Here is a 22,736-nt window from a genome sequence, read left to right as displayed (position 1 = left end):
TGGCATAGCTTTTCGGCAGGCCTCTCCATCACCTTGGTCTACCCGTCGATCCATCCACACACCCACTACAGACGTGCCGTCGCACATCCCCCATCCCTCACATCCCATCAACTTTCTGGGCTTCTATCCAGTCAACGGCTACTCTTCTATTTGTCTGCTGCCATCGCTGCCGGCTCTTCCTGGCACACCCCAGATCTAACGTGCAGCTTGGCCCTGTTTATTTAGTGCACTTCATGCAGAACTGTATTCCTTTGGTTATTACACAACTGAGTTGCCTGCCACGCTCCTCCGTCTGCACCAGTCAATTTGGACGTGTATTCGACTTTATTTATCTACTCGACCAAGCCGGGGCGAATCCCACCAATCCTTGGTCCCGCCCCTTGTCGGCGCGCATTGTCTCAGAAGAACGAGGGACTCACTCATCCCACTGACAGGCTCAGGCTCAAGCTCAGGCTCAGGCTCAGGATTGTGCCTTACTATTATTTGCCTCGGGACAGACTATATGTGCGAGGGACCGACAGCCAAATTTAACTGACAAGAAAGACAAATCGGCCATCTGATTTGATACCTACATACCTGCCTGCCTACCTACCAACCTACTAAAAGACCAGAGCGGCGACAGGACGTCCTTGTAACGCTTAAGACCTACCCCGGATCCCACAAGCGCAGCGCACTGAAGAGGACAAAGTGACTCCCGTCCGTACCTAACACCTGGTCGCCCGAAGTGGGCTACCTATCGCAAAGGATCGATTAGGTCGATTTGCCTACTAGTAACTAGTACATAGTACAGATTTCCGGGTCTAGCTTTCCCTATTACTATTCGACCCCTCCCCTCCATCCACGAAGTCAAACTCAGCCTTGGGACTTACGCCATCTTAACCAACCATATGCAGACACAATCCTGCAGTTCCTCCCTTCAAGTTCGGCAAGATCAACCTCGCCTCTGTATCGGCAGCGCGTCATTCATCTGAGCGACAACTTTCTAGTCCAACTATAACAAGACACGTCGTTCTGCAGGCACCATCACAGTTCTCCACGCTCGCAACTACAGGACAGGACAGGAGTTCACGCAGGCCATCGTCGCCTCGCCTCCGCCCGGATGTATCATTCCACCCAGCCAAACGGCGCAGAGGGTGCGACCATCAATCCCGCGACAATCAACCCTGCCGCGCTCAATCATGGTAAGTCGGCGCCTCGACTTCTTTTTGTATTCTTTTATCTCGGTGGCCTTCCCTGCGACCCAAGGGTGAGTTAGTTCCGTGGTTCTCAGTGGAACCCGTACTCAATGCGCTGCACTGCAAAGCAAAGCAAAGCAAAGCAAAGCAAAGCAAAGCAAAGCAAAGCAGTGCGATGCGATGCGCCGCGCCGCCCTGCACATGCCGCTGTACCCTACCGCGATGCCCGTCGTTATTATCTTCAGCGGCGTCAGCGCTGCAAGCACGAATGAGACTCACTTGATCGCGTGTTGAAAGTCGTTGATGAGCACAACAACAATAACGGACACTGCCACTTGGTCTTTCTCGCAGCGCGCCGTCGCCATGCCTTTTGTTTTGCGATATGCGCTCTGCTGATGCGCTTACAACATGAACATTGTTGATGGTACTGATGTCGCGTTTCGTCACACAGAACTTTTGAACGCAAACCGAGGGCTAAAACGCAGTCGCTCACCTGATTATCAAGAAATACACTCATCTGGAACACCAGGAGACGATGGTAAGTCTCATTTGAGCCTCTCTCTCTACGTGTACATGTGTAGCGTGCAGCCGCATGTTAGCTCGATCGCGTCGCGTTGCGTTGCGCGACTCTGCCACATGATGGTTAAGCTTCAGGTTGTACGACCTTGAACCTCGCCGCACAGCGTTTTCTGTCGCGCACGCGCGCAGGCACAGAAGCCAACATCAGCAACGCTATAGACCAGTACATTGACTTTTACTTGCGACACAGGTGACAACCCCAGGAAGCGTGGGAGGCCGACGATGAAACCTCGACCGACGGGAGGCTTAGCAGATCAATCGCAGCAACCCCCTCACATAAGCTCCAACTTGCCCACCATGGTGCCGCCGCCACAAACTCCGCAGACACAGAGCGTGCCTCTCCCAGCCCAGGCAACATACATCCCCGCCCATGCGCCTCAGACCTCGCCACCACCAAAGACGACACCTACGAAGACGACCCTGAAGGCATTGCCTACTGTGCGTGATCACACCACGGATCAACTCGGACCCGGGGGCGATGAGTACTTGCCGCGTGAAACCGACGAAGCTGGCGAGAAGAAGGTCATGCCCAATGGTCAGCTTACTGGCAACCGTGAATACAGATGTCGAACATTTCTGGTTCCCAATAGAGGCGACAAGCTCTTCATGCTGGCCACGGAGTGCGCCAGGGTTCTGGGCTACAGGGACTCGTATCTGTTGTTTAACAAGAACAGGTCGCTCTTCAAAATTATCGCCAACCAAGTGGAAAAGGATGACCTAGTGGCACAGGAGATATTGCCGTTTTCGTACAGATCGCGGCAAATCGCCATAGTGACCGCTCGGTCCATGTTTCGACAATTCGGTAGCAGAGTCATTGTGAACGGACGACGAGTACGGGATGATTATTGGGAGGGCAAGGCCCGCAAGCAGGGCTTCACCGAGGCAGATTTGGCTGGTGAGAAGAGACCTGGTGCATCCAAAGCTCGCGAAGAAGCCGCTGCAGCCGCTGCAGCCAACAATCCTCCTCCTCTTGTGGGCGGCCCTCATGGCGAAATTGTTTACACGAATACTCCAGGCCAATTTGGTGCTCCGCCGCAGCCGCAGCTAGTTCAACCAGGTATGATTGGAGCGCCACCCGGAAGCTCGATGAGAATGCCCATGATAACCGCTCCATCCACAGATTTGAACGATCGCCGCCCAGACTACAACTTCATCAAAGGTGGCCCCCGCCAGGAAATCACAGGCCCTGCTTACCAGGACAGAACTCAGTCAAGCCCCTTGTCTGAGATCCATGCGCAGGCCCATCATGCTGCTGAATTCAACCGCTCACTCAATTCAGGCCGCGAGGTACGGAACGACTATATGCAGAACATGTGGCGGAGACCTCACGAACAACCATCTACTCCGACAGTTGGTGGTGCCGATTCGTCGCTTCCAACAACTAGACCGGGGCAGTCGCCACACGCCGCTGCTGCGAACCTACAGCAGCCATCCTTGGTGCCGAATCAGAGTCCTCAAATGATGATGACTGCTGCCCCTTACTCTCAGTCGATTCATACCCAGCAGCCCATCAGCCAGGCACCCATGCGAGGCATGCCTCAAGCTCCATCCCAGAAGCAACCACGACCGCCTAGCTTGTCGGGTCCCTCAGGTAACATTGCTCCAAGTCCCCAGGCATACAACTATGGTCAGAATGCCATGTGGAGTCATCCTCAGACTCCTCAGACCCCTCAGCATTATTCTGGGTATACTACTCAGCCTCAGCAATCACCCCATCCCCAACAGTCACCAGCGCCCCAGCTCCGCCACCCTCCGGGCAATCCGCAGATGCAGCCGACGGCGATGCAATACCCTGGAATGCCTGGCATGAGCAACTACGGCAACCCAGGTCAGGGCATGTATCCACCGGAGCAAACCCCAAGACAGTTCATGCCTCAAAACCCGGCACCAGCACCAGCGGTGACTCAAGGGTGGTCAAACCAGCAGAGCCCAGCTGGTGGTAATTGGTGGGCTAATCAACCTCAATGATCTAGTCACCCCTCGATTGACTTGTCTAAATTTTTCACCAAAGTCGAGCTGCGGACGCTCATAATAGCGCTTCATCCATGCTTCATGGGTACATATGGTGCGTACGTATGAGTTGAGTTGAGTACGCACCAGCAGACGCAAATCTGCCTTTTAGGGAAGCGAGTGACCACCCACATTGGCGGCATCAGCCCGGAGACCATAGAGGAGTTTGGAGATTGGCTTTCCTACCTGTGCAATTGATTCCAAACGACCTATCCCTCAAACATCGATTTTGGGCGAACCGCACTCAGGGGGTTATGACAAAGCCACACAAACTCTCCTTGCACATCTTATGGAAATGATTGGATTTATCGGCATTGCATATACACTTGATACCACTGTTGATTTTCTTTCCTCTTTTTCTTTTCATTTCTTTTCTTTCTCTTTATTTCTTCTCCTTATTTCTTCTCCTTATTTCTTCTCCTTATTTCTTCTCGGTGGGCGGCCCGTTTGCGGCTTTCTCCGCATTATTCGTCAGCATGAGCAGGACGATAATTTCGATGATCGGGACTGGAAAGGTTTCATGGTCAAAGGTGCTTGGCCACAGTTATACGATTAATTCATAATTGCTCGACCTGTCAACACTTCTCGATGTGGCATGCGTGTGATGGATCATAACGGCCACAACTTCCCTGCGCATGATTTCGAGGCTCAGCACTTTCTTCTGTGTCTACGATAACAGTTTGCGGATCAGAGTTGTGAAATATTGGAGTCCGGAGGGGGGGGGGAGTAGCTGGTAGGGTTGCATGGTGGGATGAAATGATGCTGAGCTTTGTTGCGCGACTGCATGATCCTTTGCTCTTGATATACTTTATCCTGCATCCTGTGTTGACATGAGCTGAATGAAGAGACTGCAGTGTGCATTCTGGGAGCATCAGTGGAGTTTCTTTTCTTTGGTTTATATCTTTGCGGTGGTATCTTGTCATTTTCAGGCGTGTTCTCGTTTACATATGCATGAGTGGACGGTTAGGGGGTCAGGTCACTTCTCATGTTCTTATTGACTGAGCTAACTGGAAAGCAAGCCTGTTGCTCTGGGCTGTCCTATCAGGTAATTCGCGAGTAGGATCATTGAACTTTTCACATATGGATGAGGGAATTTGCATATTTGTGGTTCAGGACAAACATCGTCGATGGGATATCCTACTGCCCATCTGTTTACTTTGGAAGCCATAAATTACCGGTACTGTTGTTTGAATTGGGTTGGACCGTTGATATTTAATTGGAATTGAAACCTTCTCCTCCTAGCGATGTATCTCACTTCTATGACCTGGTGCCCGCCTAGATGATCGTGAGTCTTACTCTTAAGCTTCCTTTACCATATACTGCCGACGAAGAATGCTATTGATTCTTGACGACGCGGACTAAGACAGTCTGATAGACACGTCACGTATGGTGATTAATAGTAGTCTATTGATATGGATTGTGATGTAATGGTAAGTAGCAGAGTTAAACTCTGTTCTACTGAAGGCTACCTAAAGTGGTTGCCGTAGGTTTGTACCTGAGGCACCAGGTGGAGACCTGAGGCATCTATTATAGTCCATACTGCAGGAACGGCATTACCCTTATTAATAATAACATCATAGCTTGCATGGTCGACTCGGATGTTCATATGTTCGATCTACAGCTGGGTCCCACTTCCTTGCAACTTGCAAGTTGTAGTGATCACTATCTCAATATTCTGCTCCCAATTCAGCCGCAGCCAGCAGCATCACGGTCACCCACTGACATTCTGGTAACCCAGACGCCACTCACAGGCGACACATCGCAGAAGTATGTTTCATTTCTTTATATGGGTGAGACAACTGACAGCAAGACTGAACGTTTGTTGGCTGCATTAGTCTCTTTAGTAGAGTTTTCCCAAACATCTCAGACTTTCTTCTAGACTAGCCCACAGTCGGTCGTCCGTAACAACTGATTGGAAAGGGAAGAAGAAGAAAAAAAGAAAATAGAAAACGAGTTTCCGTGACCCGTACGCAAAGCTATCACCGGGACAAACAGTACCTTTGTGACGCAGAAACACTGATCATCCAAAAAGTTAGTTTTCCTCGCCCGGCTATCGCTCTGCCCTCTTACTTTTCTTTCCTTTTCCTCTTCTTCACACTGGCATAAGCAAATCAATTGCGCCCACCACGGTTCGCTCGCATACCCCTGACATCATGTGATTCCCTGCATATGCTCTTCGTACTTATGTCTTCCATGCAAAGGAAATACCGGCAAGACTTCGTATACCCCAACGGAGCACGTGTAGCCGGGAGAACAATGGGAGCGGTGGCCCAGGCCCCCCTGTGATGCTGAGTCAGATGCGGCAAGATGGACTGCCGGGTGTGGCGTTATGTCTCTATTCTGCTTTAGCGTCCAGTGCAGGAAAAGCCGACGTGGTGATTAGCAGAGACGAATCAAGTAGTTAGGGCTGACGCGTACCAAACTCCTGGTAGGTATGGTCGGTTGGGTTGGCCTGTTTGCGTGCAGTGGGCGTAAGCAGGATTTGGAGAAAACATTCATCAAGGTGACTTGCCTTGTTAGGTAATTTTGATAGTCCGGCGGTTAACGGAATGGCCAAGGGCCACTTGCACCGGTTGCTCGTAAAATAAAATAAAACATGAATGGTTGGTTGAAGTATGTTGGTCCCCTCCCCATTAACCCGTATGTAGTTGTGGAAATACCATTTGGACTGACGAGTGCTATAAGAGCGTACTGCCAACTGATTAAACCGATTAAACACTGGTTGTTCCTTCCTAATTGGGCTATTTAATTGTCGTTTAAGTTAATTGGGTCAGTCTGAATATTTATATATTCTCTAAACTGTAGTCTTTGCCAATTGACTTATAGAGGTCTAGATACAGACCACTATGAGAAGTATATGACTACCTCACATATGATATCTTCGCTTCCCACCAAAAGAATACCAACCCCGAGATTATAGAGGTTCAGCGTATTCGAACTAACCTTAGAATGCCATTGTAAGTCTGTGGCAAACATGATCTATAGGAATTCGTGTTCCTTCCCATCCCTAATTGACAGTCTCCTCAAGACGAGAGTGCGCAGGATACTGACACATACAAAGGTTCCTAGAGGCCACATTTAATTTCCAAGAAGGACGCCCACGAATATAAGGTGATATAACGAGGAAAGTCATTGAATTAACGGGTAATTGGAATACGAACCTATTAGTGTAGTATGGAGCGCAGTAGGGTAGGTTAATGGATGTTTGAGATGTTATGAAACGGAAGATTCTTTTTTTTGTTGGGGGAGGGGGGGTACACGCTTCTCATTGGACAAAATTTTGATATAGTTAGTCCCGAATAACCCGTAAGTAAAGAACATACACGAGTGTCGTATCTTTTGATATGACCACGATATCATCTTCGTCCCCAGCTAATCCTAGTAACCGGAATATTTCTTCTCTAGAATCTGAAAGCTGGTGATGTCGATATGTCGTCGGAAGGGTAGAAGTGAGTGAATGTATAGACTTCATTGTATGAGAAGTTTAAGAGACTTCTCATTCTAATCTGCTGGGTTCCATACTGTGGAGGGTGTTAGTGAGGGTCCTATGCCTCCTTACAAACACGATCCTGTTGAACTTCGAAACCTGGCGGGTTGGAGATAGGAAGGGCTGTGTTGAGTAAGTCTAAATCTTTTTGGTTGCAGGAACCTGCTTCTATTTATATCTTCCTCATATACTACTTTTTATAATATCCAAGTCTGCATTCATCAGGATCACTTCGTAAAGAACCTTTCAATTATATGCTACTCGACGTGATTTTCTTAATATATCGCTAGAACAGTTCTTGTTAAAACCAAGACAAAGAAATTCTGGATTGTCAACAAACCCTAACATATCAATTTCCTGACGGTGCATGGGGAATTTGCCATAGGCATACGATAGTAAAGGTTCACACTTAACATCAGATCCTTAAATATGTGAGAAAAATCTCACTACTGGGGATTGAAGTCAAGCACTGAAGCAGGATACAGCCTTGCCATTTGACAGCATGTTGATATAGTGCAAGATGTAGCGGAAGCTCATGGTAAACACCTGGTTAAGAGAGCTATTTGCTACTTACAAGGAGAACTTTGTGGTTTCGACTTCTGAGCGCCATCGAAAATAATGGGGCAAAAAGATTATCAAAATGACAAGTCACCCATTGGAAATACTGGCGAATTTAGATTTGAACAAAGACTTGCGTCTGTTAAGGTAAGTCAAACACCACCGCTCTCGGATGAAATTTGCTACAGGATGCTCTCTGAAAATCTGTAGGCTGAGCCACAGATTTAGTATTTCGTAAGCGATGTCATCGAAAATAATCAATACTGTGCTCATAATATCTCAGAATGTAATATACTCAAATGCTTTAAGAACTATACTTTGTGTTCCTCAGCTCTATCCCATGAATAGACTCGCCTTCTCTGCCTTCTTCCTATTCTTCAGAAATTCCCCTGCTGTGTAATTCCGCGGCCACTCATCGTCAAGAGCTTCTATCTCCTCTTTCAGCCCTTCCATCTCAACCTCGTCCTCATCCTTAGCACCGCTGGCATCAATACCCGCATCACCCAATAAGGCTCTACATCTCTCATCGGCACGGACCAACGTCTTTTTGCTTTCAGTAATTATGTCTTTCGCCTTTTGCAGCTTCTCGTCGACGGTCTGATGTGCACCCTCACATTGTGGGCACTTCTTCTGAACTTTAACAGTAGCGAGGGGATGCCCTCTGGCCTGCTTGCACGGCTCGGGAGTCTGGCCTGCGTTGTGTGATTCCTGATGCTTACAGAGTCGGAATGGCTGTGAGGACCATTGTGAATGATAGCAGACTGTGAAGATGGTGCGTTTGAATATGCACATTTTATCTGAGATAGAACTTCCTACGAATACCGATCAAGTCTTACCGATCAAGTCTTTTCTTTTCGTAGCTGGTTTTTCAAATAGATTTCTAGGAAATGATCTGCCTATGACAGCCGAACTGATATGGGTTGCTGGTGACCCTTTGAGAGGAGCATATGAAGAATAACAACATCTCCTGGCCGTGGTAATTTCCCAGGTTATAAATAATGTTGACGTCTTTGGTTCAACATTGAATCTTGAGATGTCTTTGTTGCGATTTGAGTTTTTTTTTTGTTTTTCGAATGCATTGCTGGCCTTTGTTTAGCGTTAGGCATGCGTATTTATTTGCGACGAGCCTCGTCCATTGCAGATAGAAAATATCAATTCTAGTCACCGAAATACGATATAGCCAAAGATGACCGGGGATTATAGATGCAGCCAAAGATGACCGGGGATTATAGATGCGGTGCTACTTATGGCTTATGACGCAGCCAAGCTGAAGCCGATAGACTTATCTACTTCCTCGAAGTCTTCCGCCCATGTGAGGCTGTGAACTAACGCTTGTGTTTCCCTAGTCCTTGGAACATCCTTCCCAATCCTACGCAGGGTCTGTAACAACTTGGAGTCTTCGCCTTCCCCATCAGCTATCACACAACCATACATTGCATTGAGCAGACACTCAAGGTCTGTAATTGAATCACCAAAGTAGAAGCTTGGCGCCTTGTCCACACCGTCTCGCTGCAGCACAGCTTTCATGACATCCAGTTTATCGCAGGAGTTTGTCAAGTTGCGAATCCCACCGGCACCAGTATTGTTGATAATCTCAGGACCGACGACAGTTCCATCCTGCCGGATGTGGTTGGCGATGACATGTATATCACCGCAATCCAACACGCCCTCGATGAAAGCCGTTGACCAGTTGACGCTGATGACCCATATCCTCCAGCCTTCCTTGATTCTTTTCTGAACAAACTTCCCGAAGCCCGGCCGTACCCTCACCGTGCCGTCCCTGACATACTGCTTCCCGGCACGCCAGAGATCCTCCTCGCTGACATTCTCGAACACCTTGCAGCCATTGATCCTGTCGAGGGACTCTAGTTCCACGTTCTTCATTTCGCGCAAAAACTCGACCTCCTGCTCCGGCTGGCAACGCTCCTGCTCCTTGATGTGGAACTCGTCAACATGCCTGTCGTAATCTCGCATGTACGCCTTGACGACACCATCCCATTCTTTGTCAAGGTCAAGCCCGCGGTCTGATTGGATGCGCAGCGCCGCCTTCGCGAGCTCGCCAATTGTGTCGCGCACCGTTATCGTACCGTCAAAGTCGAGGAATATTGACATTTTAGCGTTATGTGATCCAAGTACCAATCATGCTCTGTGGCCGCCAAGGTCTCTGCGATGATGGTGATGAGTTACCATTATAAGGTGGTATTGGGATATGACGTAGTTTTAGAGAAACGGATGACCGAAGCCATTGGAGGTGACCCCGAATGGAGTCAAATGGGGATTGCGGGGCTTCACGATGGCAGTAAGTTGTCGACACAGAACCAATACGAACTCGAACAATAATTAGTCCCAATGTGATAAACGGTTTCAGGCTATGTTTAACTGCCGGCTTTCCTACCAGCTATCTACCAGATCTTGTAGTTTTGATGTTATCTGAAATTATATCACTGGAAGAATACTAAGAATTATTTGTACCCTCCGTGAACTTTTGTATGCGCCACTTTGGGTGGGTTGCCGGAAACGGAAGGAAGGTCATTGACGAATGAAATCACCGAAGTCCTTTTAGCAAGCTTTAATATGTTTGACAAGAAGGGTATCCAGGTTACTTCAAGAAGGGCCAATAAATAAATAAATAAAAATTCGCACAGCCTGACGGAATTTCGAGTTGATCCTCGATACAGCTCAGCTACTCTGGCCTAGAAGCTGCATGGCTAGATGCTTGAATGCAGCATGCATCGAATAGTCTGCTCATGCTGCCAAGGGTATCATATTATCATACACAGACCTATTTCCCCAGTGTCTTCAGCCTCATGCTACCAAACGCCATTTGACCCCCTTATGCACGGAGAGCGCCACAGATTGGCAATGAAAATTTATAGAAAACTTCCCTATGCTACATCCACCATTTCGACGTTATCGTCGTCATCTTCATCGTCACCGCCACTTGCGTCAGCACCAGGCTCATCACCATAGTTGGCAACTTTGTCGTTAGGAGCAGTGTTGGTAGCCGGTTTGTACTCTTGCTTGAGTTCCCAGAAGTTGGCAAATCTGCCAGTCTTGTGCAAAACCGCGATTTGTTCCATGTTTTCTCGTAGCCATGCTTCTGGTTGCTTCAATTCGTACTTCAAGGATTTCATAGACCAGTATGCAAAGCCTCGGCTGGTGTAAAGATTGAAGATTGCATCGAGAAGGGCAGATTGTTCCATGCGAGCAGCCTTTTCTTCCTTTTTGGCCTTGGTCTTGGCCCTTGGATCGACAGTCCGCTAGAATACAAGGATCAATAAAACAATGGACTGGGTTAAATGCACTGAAGTAAAGACTCACGACGAAACCGCTCATCTTCTGGTTGCCGATAGCAGTACCAGCGTGAATGATACCCACTGGGTTCCTTGTTCCAGACATGATGCTGGTGGTGGCCTTGGGCTTGAGGGCATCACTTGCTCTCAAAGCCAATATGTGTTTAGCCTCGGGAGTCATGACGGGTTGCGCATTCATCTCCTTGCGAAACCGAGCAGACAAAACGGTCTTCTTGGGAATTGCTTTGCGATAATACGGTTCTCTTTTCCGCGGTCGTCCAGCTCCTGGCTCAGGCTTTCCGTTCTCCTTGGGCTGGGCTGGCTTAGGTCGCAGGTGAGGCGGAATATCATTGTTGGGACCAGCCTGAGTCTTGTTCTTGAATCCAGGCAAGTCTTGTTCCGTGAACATGAAGGTATTCAGAAGATTGTCATCTCTCATTTCCATTGTGTATTCCTTGGGAACGTTTTGATGGATTGGATTGCTGGAATCAACGAGAATGGCGAACTTTTGTATTTGTTGACCGTTCCGATCGGCTTCGACCCAGGTCCGCACCTTCCCTATCACGAGTTCTTCATCGTCGCCTAACTGGGCCCATTGGTCATAGAGATATTTAGGCAGATGTGCCAGAAACGCGTTGTCTTGAGACTCATTCGGATCGTAGAATTCTAGGTCGCCGGCGTCCTCGTACAACTCGTCATCCTCGAAGGCGTCTGGTGATGGCTTCACATCATCTGGATCGGGCTTGATGGAGGGTTCCAGCTTGACACCAGGCTCGCTCTTGACTGTAGCCATGGTGGCGGTCGGGTTATCGCGTCCTTGTCCTTGGCTCTTGAATCTGTGCTGCAAACCGATCTGATCCCTAGGCAGCATGGAGATATCTCTGAGGCGCAAGCGGCTATCCCCGTTCGGCGCCAGGACAAAGGACCAGTTAAAAGAATTGTGTCACAATGTCGCTGCATCCGTCACAATAAAGCCGACGTCACGGTGCCTTACGTAAGGTAAATGTTAAGTTGGGTTCGAGGGAAAGGTCACGTGTTTACTACTGATATCCAAAGGCTTTGCGGGTCATGGAGCACGGAATATCAGTACAAGGATAAATCTAGTACTACACAGACTAGTGCTAGTACTCAAGATCAATGAACGGACAATTGAATGGCTCGATTGGAAGTTAACTGGCAATCTTGAGCTTTGAGTTGCGCAGCTTGAGGCTCAAGCTCCGTCAGCCCATCGAGGCTGCTCTTATCAATCCAATCCAGCTGACGCGCAGCTGTCGGAACTTTTTTCGACATCCCACCTTATCGGTCGTTATCATAGACAAAATTTCCAAAGGCTCAACCATTATTTGACAAACAGACAACGAGCAAGCGCATCATTGCGCCAGTCAAAATGCCAGCAAAAGTAGCAGACGCTCCTCTAAAGAGGAAGAGATCGGACGGCGCCTCGAAACCAAAGAAACGCGCCAAGTCGGAGAGTAGCAGCAGCAACAGCAGCGGCGACGATGAGGATCCCCAGGTCGACATTCTATTACTCGAGTCGGAGATCTTGCAATCTAAGAAGAACTACAATAACATTTCAAAGTTGTTGGAGCTAGCTTCAGGCGAAGACGATGAGTTCTCGATGCTCGCAAATGTTTCGCTCTGTCGAACATTCATACGCCTGCTATCGAATGGCAGCCTCACCCGTCGCCCCGACCAGTCTGAGAAGACAATTTTGGTTATCCAATGGCTGAAAGGACGCTTGACCGACTACAAGCAGGTGGTTCTCAGTGCCCTAGGCGACGAGGCAACAGGCCCAACTGCACTGACACTGGCGATGCGCATCCTGAAAGCTGAGGGGCAGCATCTCAGTAGTAAAGAAGAGTACAACTTTCCCAGAGATTTTTTGAAAGATATTGTCTCTGTCCTGGTCAAGAAAAGCTCCGAAGACGTTAGACAAGACTATTGCGAGCAGTTTCTCGGCGAATTTTGCGATGTTCGCTTCTACACCTTCAAGGCCCTCAAAACTATCCTCTCCGAGGACACGACTGGGATCCCAACCGAAGAGCTGTTCCGTAACGCTTTTGACATACTGTCTTTCTTTGAGGATGTACCCGAGTCGGCAGATGACCTCGGCGAGTTTTACACGGCACCACCAAAGAAGAAGAACCATCCCGTTACATCCATCACACAGCAAAAGAAGCAAGGACAAGAAGCATGGCTTTCCTTGTTACGATTGGGCCCGAATCGGGAACAGAGAAAACAGGTCTTGAGTATTATGACACAAAGTATTGTTGCGTGGTTCACCCAGCCCGAAGCACTTGCAGATTTCTTGACAGATTCCTACAATGCAGGCGGCTCCATCTCGCTTCTCGCCCTATCAGGCGTATTCTACCTCATTCAAAATAGGAACTTGGACTATCCCTCATTTTTCCGGAAGCTATACTCGCTGCTGGATGCCGATATCCTGCACTCGAAACACCGATCTAGATTTCTGAGACTACTCGACACATTCCTCGGTTCCACGCATTTGCCAGCAGCCTTGGTGGCGAGCTTTATCAAAAGACTTTCACGGTTATGCCTTCACGCGCCACCGGCCGCCATAGTGGCTATTGTCCCTTGGGTCTACAACCTGTTCAAGAAGCATCCGCTCACTACCTTCATGATGCACCGTGAAGCACAATTGGAGGAGATGATAGAGAATCAGGGGCTTGAGGACCCCTACGATGCTGATGAGCAAGATCCATCGAATACTGGGGCAATAGACTCCTGTGTTTGGGAATTTGTGCAGCTACAGACGTAAGCAATTTCCGGACTCATTTTCCGTTCTTTCAAATGTGTACCCGGTGCGCACGTGGCTTGAAATTGTTCTGCGCTCTTCTCAGCACGTGTTGCTCTAGCAATTCAGCCAAATTAACCACAAAGAGTAATGGCTGACTCCAGATGTTGCAGGCACTACCATCCAAACGTTGCAACTATTGCCAAGATCCTGGCAGAGCAGTTCACTAAACAGACGTACAACATTGAGGACTTTTTAGATCACAGTTACAGCAGTGTAAGCCAAACTCACCTATCCTGGGGCAGAGACTGTTGTGTCACTAACATCTGTTCAGTTATTGGACGCCGAGCTGTCGAAACAGATCAAGAAGGCGCCCGTTGTGGAATTCATGATTCCTAAACGAGTATTCCTTCCCAACGATCCGGCATCAGGAACGGAGGACAATCTTCTCACAAAACTGTGGGACTTCCAGTAGCCCTTTGGTAGAAGGACATACTGCTCAGCGAGTACCGTACGGTACAAATATCATAGCCATCCATGATACCCGAATGATTTGCAATCGTACACCATACTGTCATCGCCAATCAAGGAACTCTTGCTCCGAATATCGCTGAATCGCATGACTCGATCTGTCCTGCGTGCAAATAATCCTCGTGACCGTCGATAATGACGGGTCTGCTCACTCTTCAAAGCCGATCTACACGCGATGAGCCGTGAAAGGTGACTCACTCCATGGTCGTTAATCACATGCGTAGTGCAAATGTCAGTCTAGACTTATGCTGTGAGCTGTCCAGATACTATGGGTGCTTTGCATAGTCGTAACGGATTCCCTAGCCGAATGAACGAAGCACAACTGTTCTAAGTTCCACCTTTCAGGGTCGAGGAATGCACTTCGACTGCTCGGGTCCAACGACTGTACGGAACCACTCAGCGCCCCGTCATATCAATCGGATGTCGACATGAGCACAATAGCGTAAGGCACAGCTCCTGAATGATGATGAATTCGATGCCGTTTCGTCCCTGTGGGAAACCACGTCTGCGCTACGTAACACGAGAAGGGTCTTAGTTGCTTCTGGGGTTTGACGTTGGGCAAGAATGTTCGTTTCAGATGTCCAAGGTCTTGTGGTGACTATTGGCTGAAATGCAATCAGGAGATTGAGCAAAGGATTGGATCTGCAGGATTCAAGAACGAGTCTTGTTCCATTGCGCATTTCTTATGGAGTCCCAAGCTGCCGGTTCTACACCGCCATGTCATCTGAGGCTTAGATATCTTTCAGCCATCAAAAGCAAATACCAATTGCGGCTAGCTTGACAAGCAAATGCCTTTGAGGGCCAGTATCACGGTCGAGAACAAGCCATGAAATCAACTACGCTACTCCAACTATACACACATCTGACAAAAATAGCTTCTGCAGTGCTGATGTCACCAGCAACCAGTGAAGATACCCTAGGACCTTACGTACACAGACATTAGACTCTACGGGCGGCCGCAAAGGAGTACGGATTTTGGAGGATGCTGGGAATCATGTGGCTGGGCTTCATAGCTGCGATAAGATCACATCATTGTGTGACATGGCACTTCAATCGCAAGAGGGCGACGCCAGCTCACCTTGGAAAACGTTCGGCCAGCCGGCATTGTTCAGTCCACAAAATGCCAACGTTTGACGCTGATTAGGCACCATGGGGAGTAACAAACCAGGAATCCTATTTCGTATAATTCAATGCACTGTAAAGCCGAGGCATCAATATACCTAATGCAGCGTTCCATCATTCCTGTTCACGGCGTGTAATTGCGTGGGCTTTCGGAGCATGTAGGATACGTAGTGCAGCACTGTTTCCTGACTCGGATGGGATCGTAAATTGTCAAGGATTGTTAGAGGATCCGGAATCTGCACGCTCACCGCCCATTGCATTTGTACCTCGCTCGCTACCTCTCTCTAACACGCACCTATTAGGGGATTTGACTTAAATACTAAACCGTAAACCAGTTCCACTCTCAGGCTCTCCTTCTTTCATTCCGGATCTCACTCACTGTGCTCCCATTTGTGCTTTTAAATCCACCTGCCACAATGGGGTACTCTACGTCCCAGGCACACACTATTGCCTGGGCCGGACACAGTATAATGCCCGTGGTTGGTCTTGTGGTGATACCGGCCGCATAAACGGCCGGTCCGCTTTCTCTCATCACATTGCATCCGAACCACTCAATTGGCCGCAACCCTTTGTTTCATTGTTTGTGCCCGACGCCGTGGAGTAAAATACGGCTTCCACTAATTCTTAAATTGTGTTTGGATCTGTTTCTTCGTCTTGATTCATACGGACGGTCGAGATAACCACAAAGGATATAAGAGAATCCTAGCTTCTCGTTTCGGCACCTCGGAATTACACTTGCAATGTCGGTGTGCGTCGTCCGCGTTTTTGAAAATTTCGAGCTTTAAAAATTTTATTTTTCTTGGAAGCGATGCCCACTTGGGAGCTAAGTACCGGAAACTGAGAGCCCACATCTCGGATCCCGTTTGAGAATCTGCAGTTGATCTTTGCGGTCTGGCGTCATGAAACGATGTCATAATAGTATCTTGATCTTGAGATTTCTTGCGCCTGTTTCGATTGTCCTGCTTGATGCGCACTCACTCCTTCAAATGCTCTAAGAATAGTTTACTAATCAAATCTCCGACGCGCTCAGCTACTGTGTTGATCAATGCTTTCATCCAGGCTTGTCCGAGCTTGAGGCCTATTCCAGAAAAGGCCGCATGGAGCTTGAGGACCAACCAATACGTCGAGGCGAGCTATGCCTCTTCACGGATAGAAGTCCTGTCCTCACTCGCTAGTGATTATGAAATTCTTACTGTGCGAGTAATGTGCTGAGCCATCCCACAAGTTTGCTGGCCGTCTAGACCGTTCATACAGTGTTTGGGCTGAAAAAGCTGCGAACTAGAAACTGGACCTTTCCGATTTGTCGTCAAGAGAGGTGTGTGGATGAGATTCTGCCCAACCTGCCCGCCAACTATGCTAGATATGTATCTTCCTGCCGCGGTGTCGCGTGGAAAGTGCAGCACATGTTTCTCCGATTGGCAAGATAAATGAGTCAATGGAGTATAGAGAGTGATGTTGCTGATTACGTTATTGACACGCAAATCTAGTCGGCAGGCATCTGTAGCAGGATCGATATCGTGATGCAACTTGCTTGGCCATTGGCACGTAGTAGTGCCGACTTACACGCGCGGGTGGCCCAGAATTGGCCGGCCTGGCGTTTTGATGATCGCGCATGCGTAGCCTATCCTCACAAGATCACGAATATCCGAGAACCTCCGTGTCCGTAATTCGCACGTTGGATCCTCGTTGTCGTGAGTTCTGTTTTCTTCTTCTTCTTCGGAGAGTTTTTTCTCCCCCATACTGTTCTCAGAGATAGGCGGGCGCGTGTTTGACTCGATCTCTGATTCAATTCGCCGTCATCGGTTCCGGGCAATTCAGCATAGTTTAGCAAAATTTTATGGCACTTGAATAAATGCGTCATAATTCATCTCTCATCATTCTTAGCACCAGCCGACCATCATGCGACACGGTTGTGTGGCTGGGCTCTGCCTGGATTCTTCGGTCAAGCCTCTGGTCTTTGCGGTCTAGGAGGTCACGATGTTGGGATTTACCTTGATGCCCAAATTTTTAAATCATCCCATATGTCGCAAGATTCCGATGCGTTGAGGTACCTCAGGTCCTTCTCTGGCCATGTTCCGCGTTGTAAAAGCACCACCCTGGTTCCCCGTGGCCTGCCCTGCCAGGATGGGCTTGCCAGAGCTGTCAGAAGAGATCTATCCCGGGCTCCGCTGTCTGTGCACGTCTTCTTTATCCCCTTCTAGCGGTGATCTCTTGCTGCAGTTAGTGGAGTGCGTCGCCGTAATAACTTTGATAGAGTAAAGCCGGTTCAGCGTCTCTGTCTCTGGTGCCGTTTTAGATACGGGCGGGATCAATGGTACGGGGACTACGAGAATTGGACGCGTGCGCAAACGCGACGAAACACGCTTTAGGCCCCATTTTTGCATTCTTGATAGCTTCTCAAAGATCTGGCGGTGGAGGAATATTTGTCGTTGAGAGGACGGGAAAGAATGGAGCTTACGCAGGGTTGCGAAGATCCCTCGACAGGCTCCTGGTTTCATTGTAACTGTGACAGAGTGATGTACCCGTCCGTCCCGAGATGTTAGATCAAGGAATACGTTTAGGGGCCCTCGTGGGCAGTAGATCTCCCAGGAATGTATCATATTGATACAAGCAACACACAACGATGTCTGAATGGCAGACCTCTCAAACAAAACAATTGCGCCCAGACCTCGGATCTTGCGCAGTTCATTTAGTATACCTAAGTTGGAAGGGCTGAAGTCTACTCAAAATAGAGTTGCGTCAAGCGGATACCTTTGGTCGGGCGCTGTGTGTAAGCTTTGACTGACAACGGGACAAAACGGTTTCCGACACCGACTGACGCTATTGAACTTTCATTCTTCTACACAATTGCAGCGTCATGAGAACAGAGTTCCAACTCTGACAAGGCCAACGTATTTCAGACCAGATCGAGTGATCACCACCGAACAATCTCTACCACTCAGCCCAATTTTTGTAATCTGCTGAGGCATGTCTGCCAGGGTGTTTGAGTTGCGGTTATCCACAACATCCGGCAACCGCTTTTGCAGGCTTCTCACACTGTTCTCAGTTCCCATAGACTTGGGGGCATAGGCAGCTAATGTTACTATCAATATCTTGTCTTCAGCCAAAAATACGCCCGTGCACAGTGCGCATCATTCCGGCCCGGTCACATCTCGACCTGAAATCACCAATGATGTGCCCGAAAGCCTGTTGAGTGACCACTGCAAAGATCGGGCAGATCGCTGTCGACCGCTATCAACCGATTGCGTTCCAGCATCAGAATGGGTTTGCGAGGGCTCACAGCCAGTGCCTGGCACTTATCTATGCCACCCCACCACCAGCTGAGCAATAGGAATTCCAAGATGCCTCCCAGTGGCTTTCAGTGGGTGCCGGAGAAGTGCTCGTGGGCGCTTTAGGTGCATGGTCCCGAAGACTTTCAGGTATCAATTTGACACTCCAAGGACGTTGATGCCCAACGTCGGGCTGCCGGCTTCTCTGACTGCCCTTCCCTACCAACCGTTAAAAGTTGGACCCTGCTTTATTGGGAAAACATGACCTATGTGAAGGCTGGCCCGTTACAGTACCCTATGTAGTGCCAGATCCGTTTTCACTCAGTCCAGTACTGTATGGGGTTCTATCCACCAGTAATATTCATGCGCGGGAAGAGCGTGCAAGCCGAAGGGGCTGTTTGACCATCTAACTATCCATACTTACCGTAGCAGGCCCATATCGGTTGCAAGTTTGACGAGATCCAATAGCGTATGCTCTCGCTCGCTGCTTACCGCACCCTGCCAAGCTCGTACGGCCTCAGTAGCATACAGTAGTATACGGGACCGTCAAGTCCATGGGAGCTCTATGTACAGTCCCACAACACGGCTTTTGGACGACTACAATGAGAGCAGCAGTCCGTGACGCTTGGCTTGGCTTGCACTCTGTAAACCGGTAATTCTGGGCCCTTTCATCACACCCCAATACGGCGAATACCCACGTCCCTCCCACACCCTCTCTACCCACTCGCTAAATCAGAGAAAAACTTCCTGTTCGCCAGTCCATGGTCTCGCGGGCTTTTGCTCCCCACTAATGAGTGACTTGATGCTTGTACTCCCCGTCTCCGTAATCTCACCCAGGGAAGACCATTCTGGGAGTCACAGCCAGAGACCAACCTGACCAAGGCGCATCCAGTTTAAGTACAAGACTGCTCCTCCTGCCGTCTAAGCATCGCCCCCATCTTGAAGATAGAGAACATCGCATATCATTGTTATCATTTCGTCAGTCTCACAGTCTGACAGTATCGACGCGCTCTGTATAACAGCACTCTGTTGAAAGTTACAGAGTGAAATCCGCAGACAAGAAGCCAGAGATCTGAAGAGTAGTGTGAGTCGACCGACTATTTCCCACCTTCTGTTTAAAACCTTTCCCGCTTCCCGCTCTCCCTCTCCCCACTAAAGTCACCAACCTCTTATCACCGCACCTTATCCTGCATTTTGAGACTTTCCCCTCCCGTTGTCTCGCAATACTACTATTATTCAATCCACATTCACGCATAATTCATTACTGTTATTACGATTTACGATCACTTCACGACCAAAGAGCTTGTATCCGAGAAGAAGCAAGTTCTTTTGAGTTTTAAATCCTCCACACGGTCATTGCACATCCAACATCAGGTCGCTTTGGCTCTCACCGCTTCGGCTCACTAATACGACGACTATTCTATTAGATTGATTACAGCTCTTCAGCATCGTGTAGACTTACACCACTCCGGCCTCACCACCCTTCCACTTCAAACACAGAATTGCAATGGTCTCGGCATTTCAGATGCAGGCTTACTACAGGCCCAACCCATTGACAGTCGACACAACACAGGCTCAGAAGTACTTCGACGAAGAGGATAGCAGCCACTTCGACGAAAGTATTTTGGACCACAACGGCCTGGACTCGGGACTTGAGATGTCACCGCCCATGGCCGATAGCCGCAGGGACTCCTTTGCTATCTCATCCACATTATTTTCACCCAAGACAGAGGACTGGCAATCAGTTGACATGCAATCCGTACCGTCAAATAACCCCTTCCTGGAGCCACAGAACAACAACCCTTTCATGCGCATGGATCAATCGCAAGGTTATGCACCTCAAGGGCAATGGAACATGAGCCATGGATCAGGCACTTGCACACCTTTACAACAGTATGATGGCCTCGCTGCTGAGTATGACGGCGGCGCATCCGTCTTTCAACAGTCCATGCCCACCCAGACACCCTTTACAAACCCCACTGGTCAGGTTCCGTTGTTCCAGAACATTGGACCCAGCAGCCATTCGATACCAACATCGCCAATGAAGGCGTGGGCCGGCCCGAATCACCAGTCAATGGCCAAGCGAATGCGCCCTGATAGTCCACCCATCAGATCGCATAATGACTTGCGTCGCGGCGATGGCATCAGGAAAAAGAACGCAAGGTTCGACATTCCTGCCGAGCGTAACCTCAACAACATTGATCAATTGATTGCTCAGTCGTCAGATGATCAAGAGATCAAAGAGTTGAAGCAGCAGAAGCGTCTTTTGCGCAACCGTCAAGCAGCTCTTGACTCGAGGCAAAGGAAGAAGCAGCACACGGAGCGACTCGAGGATGAGAAGAAACAGTACACCGCCGTCATCACTGATCAGGAAGAGGTCATTACGGAACTAAACATGAAACTAAACCAGCTCATGCGTGATAAGGAGTACTTTCAGAACCGTACAGAAGTTCTCATGATGGAGAAGGAAGAACTCATTGCGAGTCATACCAATGAGACTGGTGAGCTCCGCAAGAAGGTCAGCGTTCTCAGCGATCATGTCAAGAGCCTCGAAAATGCCAGCATGCCCAGCAACGCCGGCTATTCTAACGCCTTCAACGACATGGAAATGACCATGGATCATTCTTGGGAGAATATGGGATTCTTGGGAGAATTTCAGCCTATGGAACAGGACGTCAAACAAGAACTCCAGGTTGTGCCAACCAAGAGAACTGAAATTGCACTACCTGCGGAAGTGGAGAAGTCTTCCCAAGGTGGCATCCTCTTTATGCTCTTCCTCGTCGGTGCATTCGTCCTGTCCAACCGTTCAGCACCCAGCATCCCACGTGTCTCCGAGGACCTCCGTGAGGCTTCCGCCACCCTTCTTGAGAACATCTTCAAGGACGCTGGTGTTCATGGACCAGATGCCGCCATGGCCGCCTCCGCTCCTCAGCCTTCAGGAAACAGCTGGGCCATGGCTACACCTACTCCAATGCACACCGCGAACATGAACGGGATTGCCCCATCACAACTGGGCGATCTCAGCGACTCTCTTACCCAGCCTACTCAACAGCAAACCAAGGAACAACTCTTCTCCATGACACCTGCCCAGTACAATGGTGTTACCTCCCAGGACTTTCTTCAGAATGCACCACCCCCAGCTACCAGTCAAGGCCGGCGCAATCTCGCAGAATCACTTGCGGCTATGCGAAACAACGACAAGCAATCAGCCGCCGAAATCTACACTAGATCTCTCCTGTGGGACCAAATCCCCCGCGATGTTGTTAGGAATTTTGCGAAAATGGTGGCCGAGGCTAATGTCCACAACGAGCATCAGTCCGGCAATGAAGCAATTTCATGATATCACGACTACGATTAATGACAATGACAATCCCGATTCGACATGACCACGAATCGATACGAAAGCGTGCCTTGTTCATTTTCGATTTTCCCCATGTCTCTTGTTCATACACTTTCTGCCGCCCACCGCGCAATTACATCCAATGCTGCTCACGCGCACCTGTGCACCGAAAGCACCTTGTTTACTTTGTCTAGCGGATTTTCAATCCTTTACCATGATATGTTGAGATTAGCAAGCGAGCCAGCATCTGAAATTGTTTTTATTTTTTATTAAACTTGTTTTCTTTTTTTTTCCTCCGGATTTTTCTTTACTTTATTTTTCTGCCTGTCGATATGTCGTGTCGACATGGCCTTTTGGAAACATGCATGGCGAAAATGGTGGTAGTAGTTGGGAATTGCTTTTCGATGGTGCCGGTTGATTCCGCACATACTTCTTCTTGTAAAACTCTTTATATGGGTTCTGAAGGTTGGAGACACCAGGCGCAGGAGAGTTCGGTCTCACGACAGCTCTCAGCTCTATTTGGGTCTTTTCCTTACGTACTTGCTTCGGAGATCGTACAATGCATCTATGAGCAGCAGGTAGCGGTGAAATTTTCAGGGTTTTCATGGAGGGGAATA

At 48.9% G+C, this 22,736-nt stretch overlaps 7 protein-coding genes across 7 annotated transcripts; 3 read left to right on the top strand and 4 right to left on the bottom strand.

Moving 5' to 3' along the window:
• Positions 1-1,099: 1,099 nt before the first annotated feature.
• On the top strand, positions 1,100-3,722 carry BKA67DRAFT_589966 (chromatin remodelling complex Rsc7/Swp82 subunit-domain-containing protein; the record flags this gene model as incomplete). The annotated part of the gene is made up of 3 exons (XM_046104533.1): positions 1,100-1,181; positions 1,627-1,713; positions 1,945-3,722. The coding sequence occupies 3 exons, from the start codon at positions 1,100-1,102 to the stop codon at positions 3,720-3,722; spliced, it is 1,947 nt and encodes a 648-aa protein (XP_045964742.1).
• A 4,381-nt stretch (positions 3,723-8,103) lies between these two features.
• On the bottom strand, positions 8,104-9,003 carry BKA67DRAFT_548596 (uncharacterized protein). Its single transcript, XM_046101527.1, has one exon. It carries the CDS (start codon positions 8,599-8,601, stop codon positions 8,143-8,145), a length of 459 nt encoding a protein of 152 aa, XP_045964741.1. The 5' UTR covers positions 8,602-9,003; the 3' UTR covers positions 8,104-8,142.
• Positions 8,882-10,307, bottom strand: BKA67DRAFT_59046 (HAD-like domain-containing protein). Its single transcript, XM_046104592.1, has one exon. The coding sequence runs from the start codon at positions 9,919-9,921 to the stop codon at positions 9,061-9,063; it is 861 nt and encodes a 286-aa protein (XP_045964740.1). The 5' UTR covers positions 9,922-10,307; the 3' UTR covers positions 8,882-9,060.
• Positions 10,308-10,694: 387 nt separating this feature from the next.
• On the bottom strand, positions 10,695-11,895 carry BKA67DRAFT_653776 (transcription initiation factor IIF, beta subunit-domain-containing protein; the record flags this gene model as incomplete). Its single annotated transcript, XM_046106439.1, has 2 exons — positions 10,695-11,069; positions 11,131-11,895. The coding sequence occupies 2 exons, from the start codon at positions 11,893-11,895 to the stop codon at positions 10,695-10,697; spliced, it is 1,140 nt and encodes a 379-aa protein (XP_045964739.1).
• A 405-nt stretch (positions 11,896-12,300) lies between these two features.
• Positions 12,301-14,332, top strand: BKA67DRAFT_641677 (CBF/Mak21 family protein; the record flags this gene model as incomplete). The annotated part of the gene is made up of 3 exons (XM_046105783.1): positions 12,301-13,877; positions 14,031-14,133; positions 14,192-14,332. Exons 1-3 carry the CDS (start codon positions 12,490-12,492, stop codon positions 14,330-14,332), a joined length of 1,632 nt encoding a protein of 543 aa, XP_045964738.1. The 5' UTR covers positions 12,301-12,489.
• A 2,229-nt stretch (positions 14,333-16,561) lies between these two features.
• On the bottom strand, positions 16,562-17,249 carry BKA67DRAFT_530697 (uncharacterized protein; the record flags this gene model as incomplete). The annotated part of the gene is made up of 3 exons (XM_046099278.1): positions 16,562-16,588; positions 16,704-17,040; positions 17,074-17,249. 3 exons carry the CDS (start codon positions 17,247-17,249, stop codon positions 16,562-16,564), a joined length of 540 nt encoding a protein of 179 aa, XP_045964737.1.
• Positions 17,250-20,286: 3,037 nt separating this feature from the next.
• On the top strand, positions 20,287-22,119 carry BKA67DRAFT_510861 (bZIP transcription factor; the record flags this gene model as incomplete). Its single annotated transcript, XM_046097361.1, has 1 exon — positions 20,287-22,119. The coding sequence occupies one exon, from the start codon at positions 20,287-20,289 to the stop codon at positions 22,117-22,119; it is 1,833 nt and encodes a 610-aa protein (XP_045964736.1).
• Positions 22,120-22,736: the final 617 nt, after the last annotated feature.

The sequence above is a fragment of the Truncatella angustata genome (assembly GCF_020726525.1).
Source record: "Truncatella angustata strain MPI-SDFR-AT-0073 chromosome Unknown BKA67scaffold_1, whole genome shotgun sequence".
Lineage (NCBI taxonomy): Eukaryota > Fungi > Ascomycota > Sordariomycetes > Amphisphaeriales > Sporocadaceae > Truncatella > Truncatella angustata.
Note: the sequence above shows the minus strand (reverse complement) of the source record. Positions and strands in the feature narration are given on the sequence as shown.